This window comes from Pseudochaenichthys georgianus, chromosome 22, assembly GCF_902827115.2.
Source record: "Pseudochaenichthys georgianus chromosome 22, fPseGeo1.2, whole genome shotgun sequence".
NCBI lineage: Eukaryota > Metazoa > Chordata > Actinopteri > Perciformes > Channichthyidae > Pseudochaenichthys > Pseudochaenichthys georgianus.
Genome location: NC_047524.1, coordinates 21,700,463 through 21,722,336, shown reverse-complemented (window position 1 = coordinate 21,722,336; position 21,874 = coordinate 21,700,463). Strand labels below are relative to the sequence as shown.

The window sequence follows — 21,874 nt, the reverse complement described above, 5'->3', positions numbered from 1 at the left end:
GCTCGCTACTGAGGTCCAATTGATTGGGACTAGCGGACCCTCACAGTGAAAATCACATTTAATGATCGCCAAAATCGCCCTACACACTTTTGCAAGTCCAGGCACACACACAAAGAAACAGCAGAGAGGATATCGCACTGCAGGACAAAAGAGACCCGACATATAGCCAGACCTCTGAGTGAAAGCCTTTGAGTCCTTCACTCGAAATAATCACGCAATAATACACTTGATTGCATTCATGCGTGTGTGCACAAACACGCATAATCACATCCACAAACACCTCCAACCCCCCGTCACATCCCACTTTAAAAAATCAGCCATGTTGCCTTTTGTGCTCCACCATTCCCTCCTAGGGCAGTGATTGACTCAAATGGCTCCACGGGAATCGATTCGCCCGAGCCAATCGAATCCAAGGGTGTGAGGAAAAAGAAGCGGAAGAAGAAGGCGAGGAAGGGGGAAAAAACGCAGCTATGGTGCACACATATGCCACAAAAAACACAGATTGGTTAGCCCAGGTTTTTGGAGACATATTTTTCCCGTGTTTCTATTCAGAGCACACTTCACAACAGGACAGAGCTCAACTGTTTGCCCACCCAAACAATGAGGGGATTTGTAGGAAGGAGAAAGTGTTATTGTTAGTGAGAGTGGAGGACACCAGGCACCGGATGACACACACATGAAGGATGTAGACATGCTACAGTGAGTGGACGCAAACACACACATGGGCAGGTTATCAAACGCACACACGCATGAAACAGACAATACCCTCATAAGAGTATGAACTCCAATCTCTTTACTCTTTGTCTACTTACACACACACACATGCACAGGCTGGTGAAAGCTGCCAGTATAATCGGAGTGAGTGTGTGTGTGTGTGTGTGTGTGTGTGTGTGTGTGTGTGTGTGTGTGTGTGTGTGTGTGTGTGTGTGTGTGTGTGTGTGTGTGTGTGTGTGTGTGTGTGTGTGTGTGTGTGTGTGTGTGTGTGTGTGTGTGTGTGTGTGTGTGTGTGTGTGTGTGTGTGTGTGTGTGTGTGTGTCACAGAGAGATGGAGGAGGTGGGCAGCAGACCAAAGCCATCCATCTAGGGGAGCCAATAGAGAACAGCATAGAATACAGGCTGCACAGCACTGAATGCACACTCCCACCACACACACAGACACACAGCCACACACACACACACACGCACACACACAGTTTGGTGCCCTTGTGAGGGTTACAGCTCTCACGCTGTTAAGTTGGTGGAGCCCACAGCCATCAATCTTTACCCAGCCGCCTTGCCTGACCTGCCCTCTGACACAGACGCATATATACAGTACATACACAGTACACACATGGGCACACTCCTGCTCATCCAAAACCCTCCTCCTCCTTCCACACACACACTCACACAAGCACAAGTTGCACAAATGCAATATATCTCTTCTTTGTGAACTCCTCTCCACCTTTCCCTCTCTCCATCTTCCTCACTCCTTCTCCATCTTTATCTCTCCCGCGCAGACAGCTGCTACAGAGTGCATAGCGCTAACTGATCGGCGCCTCTAAAAATGATAGTAATCATGAGGCAGCTGATGAACAGTGGACTAAAAAGGGGAATGACCATTGATTTGTATTCTTATAGGCGTGAGTTATGGCAGGGCATTGTGCACAGGAGCTCCCACTGTAAGACAAAAGGATCGGGCCGAGACTACAAGCTGAGATGTGAGCCAGTCAATAGTCTGAGCCCAAAAAGTAAAAACACTCTTGTAAATTAGGGTAATAGGGAAAGAGGTAGGGATACGAGAAAGAGGAGAGGGGAGGAGAGGATAGGCAAAGCCAGGAAAGGAAATGCAAGGAAAGGAATGGAATCTAAAAGTGTGGAGAGTGTGGGCTATTTCAGTTTCAGAAGGAGTTGTCCACCATCTGTCCATAATTCAGGAATAAATGAAAACATGCACAAGTTTCGAGGGGTTGCAAGTAGACATTGCTAGTTCATTTTATGATTATCCTTACATATTCGCATGTTATGATGATCTTTTTTGAAATAACCTTATTGGCTAGGTTTGGTGGTTGGCGGTATGGCTAGATATATAGATACATATTTCCTTGTACGGAAAATAGTTTAATGGTCATTTGATTGTGAAACCATAAATAGATAACTAATCAGATAGGAATCAGCCCTGGAAGATAGAGACAGATAATATGATATTTTAATAAAAATGCCCCAATATTGCAATATAACTATGGATATATAATATTGGTGATAGCAAACATCTTAAAACCTGTGAGCTTTCCATCCTCTTGACCTTACAACTCATGTGCTGCGTAAGAAGACCATGACATGTATTTTAAAGTTCCATAAGAATATATATTGACCACCAATAGTGCTATACTGCTCATTGTATTCAGCTAAAGCCACAATGATCTGGACTAATATAGAATAATATATAACATATAGCTTGATATTCCCGTAGCCAAATCTAAATCCTTTCTCACAAAGGGCTGTCAAGGTGCCCCAGGCGTCTGTGTTTAGGTAATTAGGCCACCTGTAGTCCACAAATACAACAAAGGATCGAAAGAATAATTGCACTAGCATCACTGGTACTGTGAGTGCGGCTGTTCCCCAGCAACACCTACCAGGCAGCGTTGCCGTGGGGGCTGTCGTCTAGGTGACAGAGCAGCTCCAAGGTCTGGGGGTTGTGGGCGGAGTCGTCAGGTGAATCATTGCTTCCTGTCTCCCAATCGCAGGGCATCCTCCAAACTGCCGCACAGGACACCACCCTGCTGTCACTGGCTGGAGGGGACAACACACACACACACACACACACACACACACACACACACACACACACACACACACACACACACACACACACACACACACACACACACACACACACACACACACACACACACACACACACACACACACACACACACACACACACACACACACACACACACACACACACACACACACACACACACACACACTCATAAACAGAGTGTTGGAGTACAGTGTGTGTTTGTGTGGTTTACAGGAGCTAATGCGGTGACGTGAATACACTTTCCCCCCCAAATCCACATCACAAATGTGTGATGTTGGCACATCCACACCAGAGCCAGAGCTGCTAATTGGAACCAGTGGAGTAAATGTAGAATTGATAGAGTAATTGGAGTAAAAGTTTGAGGCTGTAGGGCATACACGATCACAGAGAGAGGGAGAGAGAAAGCAAAAAGCCTAATTTCTTTTTGGTGTAGATATTGACAGTGTGTGGGCAGGCGTCGGGCTATGAAACACTGGCGTTACGCCTATTTGTCAAATTAAAAAGCAACGTGCTGCGGGTCCACAGGCTCTTGAGTGGTTTTAGACAACCTTGCACTTGGAGTAAGTGGGCAAGCAATCATCTCGAACAAAAGCCTTTTCTTGTTCACGTATTGGAGTGCCGGTGGGAGGCGGTATGGAAGCGCTTTAGTGTTTGTGTGTTTGTACGTATACATTTTTTTTCTATGTGAATATGTGGTGTGCGCAGCAGTGCATTCTGGGCCCGTCTGAGCTTCAGCCCGGCCCAGAGAGGCTGTCATCCTGTGAACTCAAGCATGTAGAACTCAGAGACAGAAGTGAGATGGGGGAGAGGGTGGTGGAGGGTTATTTGGGGGGGGGCACAGAGACAAAGATCCTGTCCCAGATGAGGCAAATATCCCAAACTCTAACTGCGTCTGGCCCTAGAAGATATCTTACACACAAATAACTAAGGTCCATACTAGCCATTCAGACACATTGAGGCACCGGTAGCTGGTATTTGCTTACAGTATGGATATGCATTTAAAGGAATAGTTCTGATTGTTTGAACTCCAATTGAATATCCATTAACAGTTAACTACCGGTAGGCATGCCTCAAGTTTGGTGAACCAGACAGGAGAGACCGCATCGAAGCAAAGCAATGTACTGCTGTGGACGGTGGTACTGTAGCAACAACATTTATGATACCTAAAAGAAAACCTGCTTCTAAAAAAACAAAGTGGGTGTCACCAAAGTCACACAAAACCTCAGCGAGGCAGCGACGATAGACCAGAAACCTGTTTTTAGAAAATAAAACATTCCGTTTTTGTCAATGGAGTGTGGTTGCTTGGGCGAGAGAGTGTAGAGAAAATGGCTTAGGTGGCTAACAAGAGTTTTGCTTCTGCCCTTGTCCGCAGCAGTATAATGCTCAGCCTACCTGTGCTTCTTCCTGTCTGTTTCTCCAAACTGGGAGTGTGCCGACCACCATTTGCAGGACATTGTATATAACCCTAACCCAATTTTATAAAAATAGATACACTGGAATTGCAAACATTATTGGCTGATTTTAACTAATAAAAGATACATTGTTATTTTCTCCAATTTAGTTTACTATTTAAATATGGTGCAGAAAACCTGTGAAGTTTTCAAACTAAAATAAAACTCTACATATTGCAAAGATGATGTGCATGTGACCTTTTGAAAGATGTTCTCCTGTCTGACAGTGATTGTGCAGCCGCTGCTCTTATCCCACATGAGGTTCATCATGTCCACACATTAGTATTGATTCTATCAGACATGACTTCTTACACAGTAGCGGTAGCCGCTGTCGGACCTGTGAAGAGCGACTGTCTGTTATGGATCATCTGTTAAAGACCAACTACATGTCATGATTCTCAACCAAACTGCATGAGGTCATTAGACGGAAACAGAAAGGAAGGGTTTATGTAAAATAACAACAACAGAAAAACAGAAAAAGGAAACAGAGTGACTAGATGCTCAAAGAGGCAGTGAACGGAGCCGGAGACAGAAGGAAACAGCAGGACTCACTTTTGTTATAGCAGGTGGTAAGCACAGCCTTATCGGCAGGACTGGCTCCAATGTGCCATATCTCTCCAGCTTGGTGCAGAAGGACATTCTTATTAATGATGTTATTCTCATCATCAAAGTCAATGATGTGGATCTGGAAGAGAAGCAGAGACAGAGAGATGTGTCGAGGTGGGTTCTGCACACACGCACACGCACACACACACACACACACACACACACACCACTTCAGGGGACATTACATTGACTTACATGCATTTCCTGGAGACTTATCCTAACCCTTACCCTAAACCTAACCAAGTCTTCACCCTAAAATTAATTATTCCCCTCATGGGGACCTCCATTTTGTCCCCATAAGGGAGGCGAGTCCCCACACGTGACTATGTAAACAGATGTAGGTCCCCACAAGTATGGTAATGCTAGGCCACACACACACACACACACACACACACACACACACACACACACACACACACACACACACACACACACACACACACACACACACACACACACACACACACACACACACACACACACACACACACACACACACACACACACACACACACACACACACACACACACAACATTGCATTTAGCTGACGCTTTTATCCAAAGCGACTTACAATAAGTACATTCGACCAGAAAGACACAACCTTGAAGAAAACAGAATCATAAAGTACATCAGGTTTCATAGAGCCAAGCATTTCAAGTGCTACTCAACTGGCTTTAGATAAGCCAGTCCTTTATTAGTATATAAGTGCTTTGTTAGTAATTCTATCACTCGAAGTGGAGTCGAAAGAGATGAGTTTTCAGTCTGCGCCGGAAGATGTGTAAGCTTTCTGCTGTCCTGATTTCAATGGGGAGCTCATTCCACCATTTAGGAGCCAGGATAGCAAACCCACGTGTTTTTGCTGATGGGAACTTGGGTCCCCCTCGCACACACGCACACACACACACAAACACAAACACCAGTTCAAAGCTCCACTTTCTCCTCTGATCCCCCCAAAAAAAGAAATAAATATTAAATTAAATCATATTAAATATGACAGTAAACGTAATTTAGAGGCAGGCATCTCTTTGGTTCTCTTTTCCCCCCGTCAACTTCTAACGGCTGAGGACTTTTCATCTTGATTTGGCCTTTAAAACGGTGATTAAGACACTTTTAGAAGCCACGTTGGATCCCTGGGAGTTCTGCATATGACACGTAGAAGGAGTCAGAGGAAATGGAACAACAAAAAGGAAATCCATGAAACTCATTCCATCTTTGTTTCTATTTGCCGAGTGGCCCTGCTAAAAGGGGCTGTGGATGAGGTGCATTATCTTTTTTTAGTAAAAGTCCTTTCATTGTGTACTTATATAAAATGAATTTCTTGTGCACTAACCTTTGGCAGCAGATGGTAATTTGGCTATAGCTATACTCCAGTTCTAAAGGTCTAGATTTGATCTGCATAGTGTGTAATTTATCATTAAAAGTAGAGTGAGAGTCTAGGGGGGAAATCAAGGAAAACGGGAAAAGTAGATCATGATTTTGTAAAGAATTTGAGTTGCACCTTGCACATATATTTAGCAAAAAAAAGGTGATTGATGTTACTCTCACCGGAGAACATGGCGCCCTGATTGTCTATGATAGCGTTCTTTGTGTTGAAATATAGCTTCAACCCAGAACATTTTAAATATGAGGTTTGCATATTTTAAATATAATTCAGTAAGACTGGGGGAACATTTTTACAAGAGAGGAGAGTATTATTTAAGGGTGATTTCAATCAAAGATTGGTCTGGAAAACCCATTCAGTTTTTCTGCTGTTACTATTGATGTTGTTCATGAAACCGTAACCAAGTTAGATCCTAAGAAACCGGCTGGTCCGGACAACGTAGAACCTTTCTTTCTAAAGATAGCTGCAGATTTTATTGCACAACATCTTACTTCTCTCCCTCAGCACGAAGACAATTCCAAAAGTATGGAAGTCAGCTTATGTCCTGCCTTTACTAAAAGGAGGGGAGGCCACTTTATTAAATAACTATAGGCCCATCTCTAAATTGTCAGTTCTGGCTAAAGTTCTTGAAAGCCTAGTGAGTGAACAGGTAAAGGAGTTTTTAATGTATTAATGACATCCTGTCTAAACATCAGTCAGGTTTCAGAAAGCAACACAGCACCATCACTGCGACAATGAAAGTGGTGAATGATGTGGCGAGTATCTTAGAGAATAAGCAGAGTTGTGCAGCTCTGTTTATTGATCTTTCTAAAGCGTTCAACACCGTCGATCACCATGTCTTGAAGCAGAGGCTACTCAGTATTGGCATATCCAGCCATGCAGTGGGTGGTTGGTGAACTACCTTTCTGAAAGGTCCCAATGTGTTCAATTTGATGGGCTCACTTCTGAGTAGTTAAACATTACAAATGGTGTACTGTTTTAGGTCCACTATTATTCTCCATCTATATCAACAGTTTAGGCCAAAATGTGGATGGAGCTACTTTACATTTTTATGCGGACGATACCGTGATGTATTGTGTAGGTCCCTCGATTAAGGAGGCTGTTTTTAATATTATTCAGACTCAGCTCTCTGAACTAAAGCTTATTTTAAATGTTGATAAAAACTAAGGTAATGCTATTTTCAAAAGCCAAAAAGACACCAGAGACCGCTTTGGATATTGTAACTGTGCAAGGAAAGATACTTGAAGTGGTTACCTGTTATAAATACCTTGGTATCTGGCTTGATGATTGTCTCTCTTTTAAACTTCAGGTCAATAACCTGCTAAAAAAGCTGAGGGTTAGGCTAGGGTTCTTTTTCAGAAACAAGTCCTGCTTCTCGCTTGAGGCCAGGAAAAGGCTCTGTGACCTTTTTACCTGTGCTGGACTATGGGGATCTGGTCTATATGAATGCACCTGCCTGAACAAGTTAGATGCCGCCTATCACAGCGCACTGAGATGTGTTACTAATTGTAAAGGCACTTACTCATCACTGTACCTGTAAGCCAGGGCAGGTTTGCCTTCACTTACTGTACGTAGGCTCAGTCATTGGTACATGTTCATATAAGCCATGCTGGGTAAACTCCCATCTTATATCTGCTCTCTGATCACACAGAGTTGCAGCTAGCTATTGCCTGAGATCACATGATGTAGTCTTGTTACATGTGCCAAGAGCAAGGACTGACTTCGGTACGAAAGCTTTTATGTGCGCAGCTCCTCTTGCTTGGAACAATCTTCAAAAAGAATTGAAACTGAGCAATTTGGTTCCACTGCATGTTTTTAAAGCTCGGATAGGTGAAATGCTCTTTGATATTGTTGGTACTTGTAAATGTCGATAGGTATGTAAATGTAGCCCTGTAAATATGATGTATGATGTCCTTTATTGTTTTATGTTGTTTTATGTTTCATGTGTTTACTTGCTGCAGGTCTCCCTTGAAAAAGAGATCAATGATCTCAATGGGACCACCTGGTTAAATAAAGGTTTGAAATGAAATGAAAATTGGCTCGCACTCCAACACAATGTACGGGATAGGCTAAGGAGCGGGGAATCTCTAAGCGGTTGATCAATCAGAGCAGACTGAGCTCTTGATTCAACACAATTTAAATGTCAGGTAAGGAATTGAATGATGGCTGGAATTCATTATCTTCTTGTCACTTGTGTGGTTTTGAATACAATTTTAGAAAGTATTGCTACCTATAGAAAGGAACAATGCTACTTTTCAGATTACATTTGAAAATGTAATATGCATACCAATAACTCGTTAACAGTTACCTACACTTCTATATTACACAAGGCACCTGAAATACTCACAGGTCTCCTTGACCTGGTCTACCGCCGAGACCTGAGCTGCACTTGAAAACAAATCAACAGTTGTCTAGACGTTATAGCAAACATGCTAAACTTTTATCCATAAGAACTTAATATAAACTCCTCCTCCTCCTCACTGAGTTTGTTTTTTTAGATGGAAATCTATTCCAAGAGGGTCCTCAATTGAATGCAGTTCAGGGCCCACAAAGCAGTAAAACAGTGAGGGTCTCAAGGTTTGATCAGACAATTAATGGCAGTTTCTCCCATAAGAGAGACACTTACAGCACCTTGGGGGACCGTTAATGGGGTTGCACTGGACAATAACTCCTGCTAGGCACTTCCACTCCCCTTCCCTGTACTACTTTTACAGGCTAGGAAAAAACAGGATGAAAGGAGAAGGCGTGAGTAGGAGGAGGAGAAGAGCATCGTAGCGCCAGCATCCTTCAGCCTCCTCAAAGTCAGTTAGGCGGCTATTAACCTTGGGTTGGACTGCATCGAGCAAAAAATTATTACGCAAAGTTATAATTTTATGGTGGTGTGGGAGCAGTACAAATAAATTCAGGCTGGCGGGACAGGGTAATTGGAGGGCCTGGTAATAGGGTCCTCCTAAATGAACCTAGGTGTGAGAGGATAGAGAAGTTCTAGCCCTCCTCCCCCAGGTGATTTATCCCTCGTTCTTCCAGGCTTGGGGAGTGACTCATAGCCTTCAGCCACTTGGGCACCCAGCCCGGCACTTTTAATTATCTGCCGATGTTGGAAGGAATGGAGGAAAGGAAAGGGGAGAGGGAGATCAGGAAGAGGGGGTAAGGGAAGGATAAAGCCCTCACACACCCCCCCCCCCCCCTCCTACTTCAGGGTCCTCTCCGCTAAAGCTCTTTAGCCGCACAGATGACAGTAAGCGGGGTGGAGGAGTAGCGAGCGTGTGAGAGGTGCCAAGCTCGGGCGCTTTATCTCGTTAGCAGCCTTAAATGCCATGCCGACGTGCCCTCCTATTTGTCATTCCTGCTATTGGTCTCTGAGGGATTTGAGAGGTGCTCTGCGAGTTAAGAGAGACATTTCCACCCTGCATTATGCTTAATGGGAGGTGGAGAGGCCAGCAGGCTTATGGATACAGCAGAAGCAATCAGCGCTGAAATGCCCATCGGAAAAACATTTTTCACAACGTGAAACGAAGTGAGCTCACCAATGTTGGCCAGCAAAGTTATGCAGAGTGGGAAAGACAATGAGCTTCATGAATAAAACGGACCGCTCTGACTGAGTCAAATGTAGGGTCATCTCAAAGAACATGGCCCAAAAGAGGAATAATGACCCATATTAGATTCACGGCTTCGAATGCTCTTTGACATCAATCTAAGAAAAAGTCTGTAAAGTTCGTTTTTTTTACACTTAACTACATGGGATTGATTTTGCTTTGTTTTAAAGTAAACAACTTAAGGAAAATAATTTATTATAAATAATAAATAGGTATTATCCAAAATAAACCTCATTCTATTAGCACTAAAGGAATTAGCAACAATTTAGTAGTTATTTGCATTATGTGCCAGATGGATCTAATCAGTTTGAGAGATGTTGGTGTGCAACGATGTGGATCCTAGCTCTAAAATGTAACTTAGGAAAATATCCAAACAACTTCCATGGAACTTTCTGTATTAGAAAGTTGCACACAACTACAATTGGAAAGGGATTTTCAGGGGCCGTGTGTCGATTTAAAGAACTTTGTTTTTAAAGAATATTGAGGCTTAGACTGTGACAGTTATTGGACCAATCTAGTGTTGGGTTATACTTAACTAGTTTCTACGATACGGTGTCCAATATATTTAGATGTTCCGAGCGGCCGTACTCAAAGGCGTAGTAAAAAGTGAGAAGTTCTAAACCTGGCTCCCTTCAGAGCTGGGTAACGAGTTGGAAACAAACATTAAAGTCAGGAAGATACAGGCGTATCGTTGCTTTTGCTGGGAATTGTGAATGAAAACCATGCCCTCTTAAGTGGATCTCGAGTTCACATACCGAATACCTCAGCATCTAAAAAGGTAGGTAGAGTCAGATTGGAAACCACTTACTGTGCGACCTCAGACCAACGTTTTGCCCATCAGCTGAGACATCACAGAATTGGAAAGTCTACACTAGCCTCAAGGTAAATCGATTAATAATGAGTAATAAGACCATTCATTACGTAAATCGACTGACTGTCCTGTGATTATTCACCCTACTATTGAACAATTTGCTTCTGATTCTCTCGTGTCTCAGCTTTGCACTAATGCCAGAATAGTGAAAGTGTTAGGAAGAGTATATTAAGCTCCTGTCAGAGTGTAATAATAAATCACACAGATCGACTGTGCTGTATTGTCACTATTCCCAACAAGCTCTGTATTAGACTCGCTACACAGCACTTGGATTGAACTACGTCTGTATTCAGTGGCAGACCGTTTTCACACTGCAGTCTGCCAGAGAAATAGGCTTGTTTCTTCAAGGCAGAAATGCTGTACATCTGTGTGTATGTGTGTGTGTCTCACTCTCTCTCTCTCTCTCTCTCTCTCTCTCTCTCCATCTCTCTATCAGAGAGCTAATTATTTCTCCCCCGTTTAGAGCCAACTGTTTCTGTCATCTGTCTCTGTAATGACCTCTGCAAGATGTGCATGCATGCACACACCCCACTCTCTATCTTTTTTCTCCTACAAGCACTCTCACAGCACAAAACCCTCACCAACACTCAGAAATACAGGCAAAGAAACCATACAACATGGATGCACAATATGCAACGGATATTTCCTCTATTAACGATAACTCTAGCAGTTGCAGTTGAGGGTCGGACTGCGGCTCCTCGGCTACACCTGAAGTCCCTATCTATCTGAAACAAATAGTTGATAAAGAGAATTTCAAAATCCTGACACAAAAGTCAAGAATTCTGATAACTGATAAACTGCTTATCGTTAAAGAATGGGTCAATTAACAGACAATTAGTCCAACAATATTCCCATGAGTTTATGTGTTCTTGTCATATTCAGTCAAACACGGTAAACACTGATTGCAACTTAATAAATTTACCCCATTTATTTCTTCTTCTTTCTTTTTTTATGGGCCCTATTATGCCCATTTTCAGGTTTTTAAATTGTATTTTCTGCCCCTACTGTGACATGTTTACATGCCTAATGTTTGAAAAGGTCTTTATTTATCTCATACTGCCTGTGCAGCACTTATTTTCGACCTTTGTCTGAAACCAGAGCCCTGTCTGCTCTAAAAAGCTTAATAGGGCCCCTTTAAAGATTTATTTTCTCTGTGTTATGAGGTTTTTTAGAGCAACAAATTAAGTAAGACAATAACAGCGGTTTAATCGTTTTGGTTTTGTCGAGCAACAATGTTACAAACCTCACATTTTAAATGTGTTTCTAGCAGATCTTGCTGTTTTTCTCTGGTTTAAATGAGTCTACATTATGAATCATGATGTAAACTTGGGCCATGGAACATTTCGATGGGACCTTTATCCAGATCGCCTTGATGTCCAAGTGGGTACACTTCATAACATATAACCACAACATCCTGGGTTATTTGCAAAAATGGCACACAAAAAAAAAAAAAATGTTTACCCAATGTGCACTTAAAGACAACCCTGGCTATTGTTGCTTTAGGACTGGCAATGAACAGAATGAATGGACATGGAAAGGTTACCAGCAATACAAGGTAACAATGGTCAGGTATGTTCTTAAGTGTTGGTCTTTAATGTATTTTATTTTATTTGACATTCATTGATAAGTACAAAGCTTCTTCAGATTTTTGTTTTTAAATATTTTTCATGTATTGTAGAGGGAGCCAAAATGGACCATTATTTGCAATTACTGGTAATAATGATAAGGGGTCATAGTTGACCTCACAGCATATTGATCTTGTTGGCCCTTTGGGTCTATTCAAGCATTTGTAACCTTTTTACAATTTGCAGGACCAAACCCTATTGTATGACAACAAGACTCTTGAATACATACCGGAATCTTTCTGCACTCAAATCCTGATTGCCTTGAATACATTTCCTGACTAAAATCAGAACTGTTGAATCTTAGCTTCAGGTCTTAACATTAACAAACAAAAAAGTTTAAAATTCTTCAAACTTTTTTCAACTCCAGTATGATCTGATTTTGTTCTTCTTCTAATTGGCCTCTTAAACTCCATGTCATAATGTTGACTACTATCATGCTCTGCAGAACAGTCTTTGACTCTCATTTGAAATTGAGATGCAATGCAAGAGGTTATTTGGTAATGCGCTTCACATTTAACAGATATTAAAAAACAAGTCTGCCTGCCTCTGACCTAGAGAAGGTTATTCATTTGTTCATTCAGTTCATCTGTATGTGCTATACCAACGACGGAAATAAATTAGACATCTGCCATTGAATATAAATACATTTACATTTAAAACCCTTCAAAAACATTTCATTAAAATCCCATAATCCCTATTGGACTACTTTTTTTTGAGACCTTATAACCTTGGAAAGCAAACTGAAAAGAGAAAGTTTACTCCTTCCACTTTGGTGTCAAACTAATGTTTCTGAAATCATAATATCTTACGTCCACTCTCAAAAGAAACTAACTTTCAGAAACATTTAACACATGAAAACAATAACTCCAAGTTAACCAAATTTCACAGTAGTTGAACAGTATTTTGGAATAAGCCGGAATCACATCTTTTAATTGAAAATAATGATAAGGTGTATTGGATCTTATGTATGTGTTTTGCTTTTCCTGTTTACCTGCATTTTACCTTAATGTTCATTTTAAATTCTACACATATGTTATGGTCGAGTCCATTGTTAAAACTACTGAGCAGAGGAGATGCAGCATAATGGATACTTGTTCCTATTATTATAAAGAGCCATTTGGGATTTGGGGACACAAACTACTGCTGTGAACTAAGTAAAGTAAAATAGGAGTTCCCTTCTGTTGCAGACATCTTCCTTCCTATTGCTGTAAATGGAATGACATGTCTGTCATTAAGTATTTTTTCTTACCTGGTTGTCAAATTTTAGGGACTGTGTGCCCACAAGGAAACGGATGGCATCAGTTTCAGCTGTCTGGGCTGTAAGCGCTCGTGCCTGCAATATGATACAAAATAACACGACTAATAAAATAATATTCATACTGTACAATAGATCAGAGAATTGCTTAGAAGTATACCGAATGGAGTAAAGCTTTCAGCGGGGTAAACATACATAAATAAATAAATATACAGTCTATGGTAAACACATAATGCATGGTGACAGTACCTGGAATTCGAGTCCATAAATGACAGGAGCGTCGTCCTCCATGTTTCAGTCTGTTTCCCAGAGCTTTCTTAGCGTTTTATTTGTGTTTTATACCGTCTCACGGTCAAAACACTACAAAAAATACTGCATCTGAACCACGTACTGCACAAACACAACACAGTTGATCCACTTCCGCGATTCAGAATTGGAAAGAACGAAGCGTAGGACTAAACTACGTAACGACAGCCGTGCAACGTTCTAAAGGTTTTTAAAGTTACGTAAAAAACGTCGAGAATACAAAATATCAGCGTCATGAAATGTGTCTGCTCTTGAATACCGTAGATGCAGCTTTCCTTTGGAACTGCGCATGCGCAGTATATGTATATCTGTCAGTGCAGTAAGGTAAGAACATAATCGTGTTTGTTTCAGTTTTGTATTTGTTGTTTGCCTTTTCGGTTTTATAAGAATATCGCGGTAGTATGTTTCGTGCTTTTTAAAACGAGCCGAGCTATGAGTCGAGCATGTTTTCTACATTTGCAACCAGTTGCTTAGTTAAAATAGCTTGATAGCCAACCGGCTAATGTAGCATTAGCCAGATAGCCAGTAATACACAGACAGCGAACCTGCGATATATCTGCTAACGGCTCTTTCGTGACGGGACGTTAAGCACGAATAAAAGAGCTGAAGCTGACTCGTTTATCTCCGGATGTAACTGTGAACGTAAGCTCAATGACGATGACTAGAGCTCGTAAAAAATAGCGTTTACCTATGTTGACAGGAAGTGACTGAGAACTGCACGGTGTTGTACAATTACGCAGAGAGTATGAGTCTGTCACAGTTTACATTACATCAAAAGGCATTTCTTGATTTTTCAGGAGCAGTAAGATGGACAGTGAGGAGGCTCCTGCTCAGAGGCCAGTCACCTTGGAGATCACAGTGGAAGATGTAACCACTGAAGCCCCAGGCCCAGACCCTCCAAAGCTAACCATCAGCCAGACCCCACTCAGAGAAAATCTCCTTCCCCAGGTAGAGAGCATCGACTTGGGCGGGGAGTTTTCCACCCCCCAGGAAGACAGCAGTGCTACACCTTCAGAGAGCCTGATGGACAAGCTAAATGACCAGATGATGGAGAGCGTCCTGATTTCTGACTCACCTAACAACAGTGAGGAGGAGGACGACGCCCCCATGGACTCCTTTCTCGATGCAGTGGAGGAGGAAGATCATTTTCACGAGACATCAGTCGACAAAGAGGAACAAGGTGAAATAGGTCAGAATACGACAGAGATTGAAGTTACAGTAGAGGAACAGGAGAAGGATAGCTCTGTGGAGAAAGTGGATGAAGAAACCAGGGAGCAGACAGACACTGAGGAGCAGGTGATATCCTGTGTCTCACTCCAAGTTGACGAGCACAGCCCGTCTGATCCCTACAGTGGGGAACCGTCACTACTAGAAGCTCAAGAGACGCAAGATTACTCTGTGCCGGTGTGCACTATATTCAGCCATGGCACCCATCCAAAGTCTTTGGTGCCCGATGGATTCCAGCCCACCCTCATCAAGTCCCCCAGTTTTAGCATGGGGAGCGGTGTAGAAACCAGTGAGGCAGTGACCCCCAGCAAGCTGATGGCCCCCCTCGTGTGCCAGCCCAGCCCCAGTCTCAGTAAGTTCTTCAATGATAACGGACATGTCAACCCAGCCTCAGATTTCTTTGATTCCTTCACTGTCCCCTCCTCCTTCATCTCTGTTTCAAACCCAAATGCTGACATCCCTCCTGGTGCCACCCCAGCGTCCATAGCCCCCACCCCTGAGCGCCAGCTCTCCTCCACCTCCTCCTCCATCTCCAACCCCGGTGGAGCTCTGGACTCTAGTGCTCCCACTCCTAGTTCAGTGTTTACCCCATCTGAATCTACCGCCAAGGCGCAACCTCCTCCATCCCAAGAAGCCCCAGCTCAAGCCCCTGCCCCAGCCCCTCAGCCGCAGCCCTTCAACACGCTCCAGGCTGTGTTTTCGGGCAGTGATGACCCATTTGCGACAGCGCTGAGCCTGAGTGAGGTGGACCGGCGCCATGATTCCTGGCTGCCATCTGAGGAGACCAGGAAGTTGCTGATCTCTGTGGTCACCCAGCAGTACAGCCCTGCCTATGTAGAGACCACCAGACTCACTATGCCTGGACTCAAGTTTGACAACCTTCAGGTGAGACTTCAGACAACATATTTCTTTGGAAAGTTTTGAGAGCTGTTATATTGGCTGTTAACCAGGGCTTTAACGCTGAGGTTTGAGAAGCATGTGCATATTTACTTTCCTAAAGTATTGCTACATGCTGGTGAAAGTAGCTACTGAAAGATGGCTAGCTTGAGTTGATGGCACAGTATAACGACATCAAACAGCTCAGGTTCAGGCTTGTCGCAAAACAATTATTTATCATGCATAATAAACATTCGTTTAACAAATACATAATTTCATACAAACTCAATATGATAGTAGTAGCCCATATATGCCTGTCTATATCTGTCTGCATCATGGGAAATGTCAGTTAGTGTTTCTGAAGCTTGTTCTATACTAGGGACTTAAAGTCAGGTAAAAAACAGTTAAATAAAAATACCCTCACAAGTTTTGAGACACTTTTACATGCCGTGTCTGCTCCAAACAACCATTAAGAACAATTTCATTCTAATATTTATGAACACAGAAAAGCAGCAAAACACTTGAGAAGAGAAAATGGTTGCTGGTGTAACGATTGTGACGATACATCAATCGATAAATTGCTTCAGCTCTAGCAGTATTATATTTCAGCACAATGCTCTTATCACGCTCTTATCACATGCTTCATGAAAAGCAGCTAGGACATGACAATAGTAGTGACACGGTCATTTTGTGTTCGTTATTTTGTGTTTTGGTTAAAGATTGTAGCTACATGTTTAAAATCTTATAATGTTAAAGGTAAGGCATTTATCAAGACTTGGGCTCCACCATGATCATCCATTTGGTTTAACACATTTCTCAAATGATTCTCTGGCACAACAGACACTGGACAACTGGACACTTGCCACTCATCAACAAGCAGTCGTACACACACTCAGTCGTACACACACTCCCTCTGAGCTCCTTCAACAGTAACATGTATTTGTAATAACAACTCTTGAGTGATGAAACATCAATTCACTTATTTATTCAATTGAATTTGATGGTGTACGTCCACCTCCCAGCTTAGATTGTGTTCATTATCCTCCTCAGTGTGTTTGAATGCCTGCCTGAATAAATGAATACAAATCAAGGATTTCTTTTTCCATCATCTTGGTGTTTATGCCTACTATAAGTCCGTTTTCAGCAAACAAATTAGATCCACTCTAAAGCTGGATTAAAGAGTATTCTGAACCTGTTTTCTTTTCTTTCCTATTTGGGCAGAATATATTTTTTAACTGATTGTTTTTAAATCCAGAACTAAGGATGTCCAGATTAAGTTTATTAAAAGAAAATTGCCCCAATCGGCTTTATTGTTGATTCAAAAAGTACTGATATTTTAAATCCTGCATGTCATTTTCAGGTTCTTTTAGCATGACATGACTAAGGCATATGCACTTCTATTATGTGCTATTTCATAATGTTAAAAGCATGTGTGTGTGTTTTGCTGCAGGGCGATGCTGTTAAAGACTTAATGCTTCGTTTCCTGGGAGAAGCGGCGGCAATGAAGCGTCAGGTCCTCACTGCCAACTCTGTGGAGCAGTCCTTCACGGGCCTCAAACGTCTCATCGTAAGTCACCTGCTCTTCTTCCTTTCTATGACCCGTTTGTTCCTGTTCTTTTCGCAGGTTCGGAGCATCATCCACTCTGTGCCAGTGCCTCTACTGTTGCAGTATAGTCATCATTATTTTAGCTTTGGTGCTCATTTGTGATCATTTATGTCTTTGCATAATAAGCATGCAGTTGGAACAACCTCTTAGCTTGACCGTTCACTCCTGACCCTGAAACTGTTGTTGATAAAACAATCTCCCCTCAAGGTTCGCTTATGATCCTGTGCCAGATTTGAAAAATGTATCACACAGTCTGCATCAGCCGATACGTTTTGCCTAGTTTTCATTATTCACAGCATCTACAGTTCCATCAACTGAGCTATCTTCATCTGATGATGAGGACCGTTAATATGATTTCACTGGGCCAGAATGAAGGTGCTTTTATAGTTATTATTTTCATACCGGGATACACACTTTTTTATATATTGTACTAATATATTTATAGTCAATATCACAGAGGAGGAGTATGTACACTTAAATGTTAGGGTGAAACATGCAATTATATGCTATGCTATAGGAGTTAAGTGTGCATTTGCTACTGTGCAGGCGCATTGGACTGCAGTGTCCCTGGCAGACGCTATGAAAAATATAGTATTTCTCATAATGCTAGATAAGATGTATTGATGAAATGATAACAATTAGAGTTGTCCAGAGCAAGCAGAACTCTGCTGTGTTGTGTCTACCTCAGCCTGTTAGTGTTGCAGCCAGGGTGTGGAGCCAAACAGTGGAAATGAGTGCGTGTGAATGGGAAAATTGATTTAGTTGCACCGGTGATTGGAGTAGCAAAATATACTAAATTCTGATGGTAATGAAGCTGTTATTTCTCCTCACTCTTTCTCATTAGCAAAAATCACTATACAAATATTATGTTAGCAGTTTCTCATTTTAGCCTGTGCATACCACCAATTTCAGCGGTTAAAATGACCAACATATCTTGTGTCTTGTCATAATAGCTGTTGTTAAATAACATCAATTGTGAGTAAGTTGATGGCTGGTTTAAAAACAGTGATCTTCTCTGTAGCTGATCCCAGGAGACAAATTCTTCCATTCATACCTTAAAGCAGGGGTGGGGAACCTCCGGCCCCCGGGCCGTATACGGACCGCGAGACCGGTAATTTATAAACACACGCAAAAAAGAAAAGAATTAAAGAAATCTAGACCGCAAAAGAATTAAACAAGCGAGTGCCTGTTTTTCCTGGCCAAGGTCAGGGTCCTTGAACACAACACGAGCCTAACTGTCATCACGTGGTATATGTCTCGTCTGACAGGGGTGCAGTTCTGCCGGAGAGCACCATGGATGTATAATAAGAACTGGATACAGCGTGGGAGGCGGGCCTCATTCATTCCTATGAGAGTTGCTCATTAGAGCATGATGATAAAATGGCCCAACTTTTGAGAGAGCGAAACGTCACAGATTACCCAGCATGCCTGAGAAGTACCCGTATGTGCGCTCATAGCGCATGCGCAACTTTAACCAAAATGCTCGTTCACATCAAGCACGTCAATTTGCGAACACGCAGTCGCTACCCGATCCGTCCCCCTGCCCGATCTGCAGTGCGAGATGGTCCGCCATATTGGAGAACTCCGGACGGCAACTCAGGAAGGACACTTGACACAGTGGCTTTTGGCAAAGCTGAAAAAGAAAACGAAAGAGAGATGAGTTATTGTTATTACAACGTGACTTCACTATTTAACAACTCTTTTTATTGGGTTCTTTTATTTGGGGTTAAGTACATTGTCAGAATAAGTGAGAAATGAATTTAACTTCTGTTAGACAGCCATCATACTGAATAAATATTTACTGTGAATGTATGCAAAGATGTATGGCATATGTTCACATGGATAGGAAACTAAATACAAATGTTGCACACATATGTCCATATCTTTCTGTTTGGGTGGTCATGCCACAACCGTGCACGTGCATGCGCGAGTCATGGTAAGATATCTGGATTAAGAAGTTGCTTTTTCATTGCACAGCATGAAAGGAAGGCGAAATGAATGGGCTGTGATTTTAGTATTTTTAAGCAGAGGTAAATCATTTATACGGCCCCCGGAGGATGTTGAAGAAATGTAAATGGCCCTTGAGAGGAAAAAGGTTCCCCACCCCTGCTTTAAGCATGCCCTTCATTATTTGGATCAAGTTATTTGTGAATAATGTGCATCAGATAAAGTAGGCTGCAGCTGTTATTTCAATGTGTCAGATACATATTTAATCAGAATGGTATCGGACTGTATCTGCAGACATACAGCATATTAAAAACTTGGTTCAGAATCGGGGCATAAACTACTTAATTGGGACATGCGTAATAATGATGCAGATGGTTTGTTTTAAAGAGGCGTATTTGTTGTCTCTACTGGGACATGTCACCATGCTTTAATGTTCAAAAAGCTCTGTTTTTCTCATACTGCCTGTGCTGCAGCACCTCTTTTCACCCTCTGTCTGAAACCAGAGCCCAGTCTGCTCTGATTGGTCAACCGCTTACATGTGTCCTGCCTGTTAGCCTATCACCTATAATGTGTTGGAATGCTTGCTAATAGAAGAGCGAGTGTTACGTCACTATGTTACAGAAGTAAACAAAGGAGTCCAATCGAGGCAGGAGGGGAAGACAAAGAACGAAAGAAAAGAAAAAGGAGACACCAAAGCAGATTGTCAAACTTAATAAGTGTCTTAAGTTATGTGTGCCGTGCAGCAGTTGCTTCCTGGGCAGAACACCTCACTTTCTGGAGTTAAATGACAAAACCCCTGGTAGGTTAGCACAGCTTAGCATGCTGTGGTTCCTGCAGCCTGTCTGACCTTCTGACAGTCAGCATGTCCTGTCACTGCTGGGCGGTCAGGCCTCGGCGGAGGGAAAACACTGAATCATTGCTCTCCTTTCTCTTCATATCACGTAGCTCTGCTATGCATAAAAACGCCTGTCTTTCTTTGTGACCGTGCAGTCTCGCCTCATTCCCTCTCCTGTAGCCATCCATCTATCTCTCCTGCCCTCATGCATTCCCGCCATCATCATTTCTGACCCACAAATGACCCTGAGAGACGGCTGTTATTTAAAACATATGCACAGCAGCAGCAGCAGACAGTGGGGTGGGGTGGCGAGAGGAGGATGGGTGGAGGGGAGAGGTGGAGATCCACTCGGCTCACAAGTTCTTTTCTCCTGCTGTGCCCATGTATTATGCATGGGACTGCTGTGCATATTTCAAGGGCCTTCTGGACTCGGTGTATATATACACACACACACACACACACACACACACACACACACACACACACACACACACAAGATGGTACTTTCAGCTTGCAGTCAACTGCACTATATGGTGTAGGAGATTGTGTGTGTGTGAGAGAGGATCATACGCTGTCTGCCAGTTGGTGTGGGTGGCTCCCTGGAGCAAGAGGCAAGGGAAAGTGAGCCAGAGAGGTGAGGTAGGCTTACAGAAGAGATGTCAAGGAATGACAAGCAGAGAGAGAAAAGAGAAGTTGTGTGTGTGAGACATGTGGAACAGGAGAGGACACTCACATATGCATACCGACACACACACCATTTTTCTTCTTGGTCAACATCTTAGCAATTTGTAGTATATTAACATTCATGTTAGCCTTGTCTGCATCACTAGACAACTTGAAAAGTAGCCCTTGCTCAAAGACAATACATCAATTTAGTAAAATAAAAGAAATATTTATAGAATTGTATTGTTGTTGTAGATTTAGTAAGTCAAATAATTAATGATAGACAAAGGATTCAGTTGATGCTTGATCTCTTGACATTTGCTCAAGGGTTCTTGGCCACAGCAACTATCTGCCATTCCTACAGCTCCAAGTGGAAATGTGCAGTTTGTTTCCATATACTGTCGGTCTTGCTGTGGTCAGTATCCCTTAAGCATTCACTATATATGCAACCATACATGTTCTCGTCTAGTTGGCGTCTTTTTATTCTTATTTGCCTTGAACCAAGATGACTGCTTGCAGTTGCAGTGGCTTAGTCATATAAAAATGGTGTTTTCCGCACTGATGCAGATGCATTCAAGGGTAGCATTTAAGAATGAACATTTTTAACATATCCTAGTAGCTACTGGCGAAAAAGCACTGTTTGTCATAAATACTAAATTTAAAAAATACCAAAAGATGTATTGGTATTCTCACTCCCATCAGTGATACCCATGATCTTATGGTTCATTCCTAATAGCATTACAAATGCTTTTAAAAGGCTTAGATCTTGCCTTGATGAATATAAAGCCACTATGATATATTCCATTTCATGTGTCAAATTGCAAA

The 21,874-nt window shown here is 42.3% G+C and overlaps 2 protein-coding genes across 3 annotated transcripts in view; one reads left to right on the top strand and one right to left on the bottom strand.

The window, feature by feature from the left end:
• Nucleotides 1–14,032, bottom strand: part of eipr1 (EARP complex and GARP complex interacting protein 1) — a 74,763-nt gene extending 60,731 nt beyond the window's left edge. Inside the window, exons 1-4 of the mRNA XM_034111695.1 lie at nucleotides 13,839–14,032; nucleotides 13,584–13,667; nucleotides 4,807–4,939; nucleotides 2,613–2,769 (exon numbers count right to left, since the gene is read on the bottom strand). Of these exons, the coding sequence (XP_033967586.1) occupies nucleotides 2,613–2,769; nucleotides 4,807–4,939; nucleotides 13,584–13,667; nucleotides 13,839–13,880 (416 nt within the window). The 5' untranslated portion in view covers nucleotides 13,881–14,032. The remainder of the gene's footprint in view (nucleotides 1–2,612; nucleotides 2,770–4,806; nucleotides 4,940–13,583; nucleotides 13,668–13,838) is intronic.
• A 117-nt stretch (nucleotides 14,033–14,149) lies between these two features.
• Nucleotides 14,150–21,874, top strand: part of trappc12 (trafficking protein particle complex subunit 12) — a 36,281-nt gene continuing 28,556 nt past the window's right edge. The window contains exons 1-3 of one of the 2 annotated variants that reach the window (XM_034111692.1): nucleotides 14,150–14,219; nucleotides 14,693–16,007; nucleotides 17,449–17,565. In XM_034111692.1, the coding sequence (XP_033967583.1) occupies nucleotides 14,185–14,219; nucleotides 14,693–16,007; nucleotides 17,449–17,565 (1,467 nt within the window). In that variant the 5' untranslated portion in view covers nucleotides 14,150–14,184. Of the gene's footprint in view, nucleotides 14,220–14,242; nucleotides 14,538–14,692; nucleotides 16,008–17,448; nucleotides 17,566–21,874 lie in introns of those variants that run through there. The other variant, XM_034111693.2, reaches the window with a different exon arrangement.